This window comes from Pelmatolapia mariae, linkage group LG20, assembly GCF_036321145.2.
Source record: "Pelmatolapia mariae isolate MD_Pm_ZW linkage group LG20, Pm_UMD_F_2, whole genome shotgun sequence".
NCBI classification, from domain to species: domain Eukaryota; kingdom Metazoa; phylum Chordata; class Actinopteri; order Cichliformes; family Cichlidae; genus Pelmatolapia; species Pelmatolapia mariae.
This window is the reverse complement of record NC_086244.1, coordinates 7,389,439-7,391,781: the sequence shown is the minus strand read 5'-3', so window position 1 is coordinate 7,391,781 and position 2,343 is coordinate 7,389,439. Positions and strand designations below refer to the sequence as shown.

The window sequence follows — 2,343 nt, the reverse complement described above, 5'->3', positions numbered from 1 at the left end:
GGTCAAACATTTATTGTTATCTGGAATTTGACTTGAATTTTTAGCAAAACACAGCCGAACACCGCCCCACCTGCTGGTTCTGTTCTTTGAAAGTAAGGTTGAAGAATATTGGCCACTCTGAAAATAAAGGTGATAATATAAAACTTTAAATAGAAATAAAAACAAAAAGAAAACAAGAAAATAAAGTAACACAAAACACTGCTTCTTACTTTGTAGCTTTTAATTATTGTCACATGATAAAGTTTATTATCACATCTATTCATGCTTGGACTTCTTTGTGTTCAACAAAAATGTAATTAGACATTGACAAGAAGTCCAAACTAAAGCAATGATCAGCAAGCCAAATGCTACAAGGACTGCCATCACATCTAGACAATGACAGGCATACCAAGGCAGCTTATATGACTCAGTGCGCAGATGTGCTGCACCCTTGTGCCTCATGACATATTCCATCCAGAAAATAGCACTATCAAGAGGCTTCATGGGCTGATCATGATGAAGTTGTGATAGTTTGAGCATATTCTGTTTGTAGGGCTTTTCTGGGTCCAAAATATTCTTCAGAGCACTTGTCAGGGAGTCAACATCCAATTTTGCCACGTCAACTATTTCAGCCACTCCCCGGGCCTCCATACGTAACAAGTTGTCATGCTGGTCAAAAATGAGTGGAATGCCCAGAACTGGCACACCATGGTAGATGGCTTCGTACAGGCCGTTGGTGCCACCATGTGTGACAAAAACTTTGGTTTTAGGGTGGCCTAGTAGATCATTCTGAGGGAGCCATTCAACCAGCATGGTGTTGTTTCCCAGAGTGGCTGGTCTTTTCCCAACATGTCTCCACACAACCTTCTGAGGGAGGCTAGCAAATGCTGAGGCAAAAATCTCTGTTAATTCATGTCCAAGGTCACTCAGCAGGGTCCCCAATGTCATGACGATCACCCCATGTTCACCAGAACTCTGGACAAATTCCTCAAACTCTGATGGGAGAGGCTTTGAAGGCTTACCCTGGAAGCCACCGACGTAGATGACATTGGGCATGGTGGGACGAGGGAACTCAAATGTAAAGTCAACCCGCATGAGCCAGAGGTCAGCCTTTTGGGTTAGAGACATGAGGCTAACATTATTTCCAAAATAATGATCACACAAGGCCTGGTATGGTGGTCTGGAGACATAGTACTCCATGTAAAAAAACATGATGTAATGGATCATATTTCTGATTCTTTGAAAAAAATCCATTTTGTCAGAGTTATGGGAGAAGCATATAGGGACGTAGGATAATGGAGAAGGAGCGACGGCAAGGTGTGCCTCTCCACTAAAAAGCCAGCGCACATTGTAAACCAAAGGCAGCTGGAGGTAATGTGCTAACAGCACACCACCTGGAAATGTAGGATCGGTCAGAAAAAGATCATATCCAGTTTTGTTTAGGTCCCCAATCAGTGTCGTATTCTCAAAGATGGTGGAAGTAAATTTTGCCACAACTTCCTGGTTTTGTAGCAAAAAGGTAAACATATTCCAATATAACTCAAAAAATGCCCAGAGTGAGCCGGCATTCTTGTTAATTTCCACTGACCTCTTCAAAAAAGAGCTCATGAAGTCTTGACTCTCAACTGGCTGGGACTCTTCCTGGATGATTGTGATGGAGGTGTAATAAGGTGTGATAAAATATATTTCTGATTCTTTGAAAAAAGTCAATTTTGTCAGAGTTATGGGAGAACAATACAGGAACATAGGACAATGGAGTAGGAGTGATGGCATAGTGCGCCTCTCCACTGAAAAACCAGCGTACATTGTAAACCAAGGGAAGTCGAAGATAATTTGCCAATAGCAGTCCACCTGGAAATGCAGGCTCAGTAAGACAAAGATCATATCCAGTTTCATTCAGCTCTTTAATCAGTGTCTTATTCTCAAAAATCCTGCTGACAAGCTTTGTCACAATTTGGTCGTTTTCATGTACCATTTTAAAAAGGTTGCTGTAAAACTCAACTGAACTGAAGTGTCCATAGTGAACTTTTGCACCGGATCTCAAGTGACATCTTCAGGAATGAGGTCATGAAGTCTTGACTTTCTATGTTTTGGGACTGTTCCTGGGTATTTGTGATGGAGGTGTAATAAGGTGAGACCTCAGAAATGTACCAGCTGGTGGAGGAACGTATTAAAGTGATTTGATGAGCACGAGAATGAAGAGCCTCCACAAGGACTTTCATGTGAAGCCAGTGGCTTCCATCTACTGGAAATACTAGCACTTTTCCACCGTCACACAAGGAAGTCAGAGCTGCTGACAACATCTCAGGCCCTCCAAGGTTTGGAGGCCTATCTCCCCCCACCACTTCCCCTGCCGGTGGCAGA

General features: G+C 42.6%; 1 protein-coding gene across 1 annotated transcript; it reads right to left on the bottom strand.

The window, feature by feature from the left end:
• Window positions 1-255: 255 nt before the first annotated feature.
• LOC134618405 (UDP-glucuronosyltransferase 2B20-like) lies at window positions 256-1,506 on the bottom strand. Its single transcript, XM_063463781.1, has 2 exons — window positions 974-1,506; window positions 256-856 (listed from the first exon to the last, which is right to left on the bottom strand). The coding sequence occupies exons 1-2, from the start codon at window positions 1,504-1,506 to the stop codon at window positions 256-258; spliced, it is 1,134 nt and encodes a 377-aa protein (XP_063319851.1).
• Between the last annotated feature and the right edge of the window lie 837 nt (window positions 1,507-2,343).

Excerpts from the sequence above, each read along its gene's own strand:
- LOC134618405 (XM_063463781.1), bottom strand. The coding sequence starts at position 1,506 with ATGTTTACCTTTTTGCTACAAAACCAGGAAGTTGTGGCAAAATTTACT. Across the intron at positions 857-973 it reads TCAAAGCCTCTCCCATCAGA|CCTCCCTCAGAAGGTTGTGT; the intron begins GTTTGAGGAATT and ends AGCATTTGCTAG.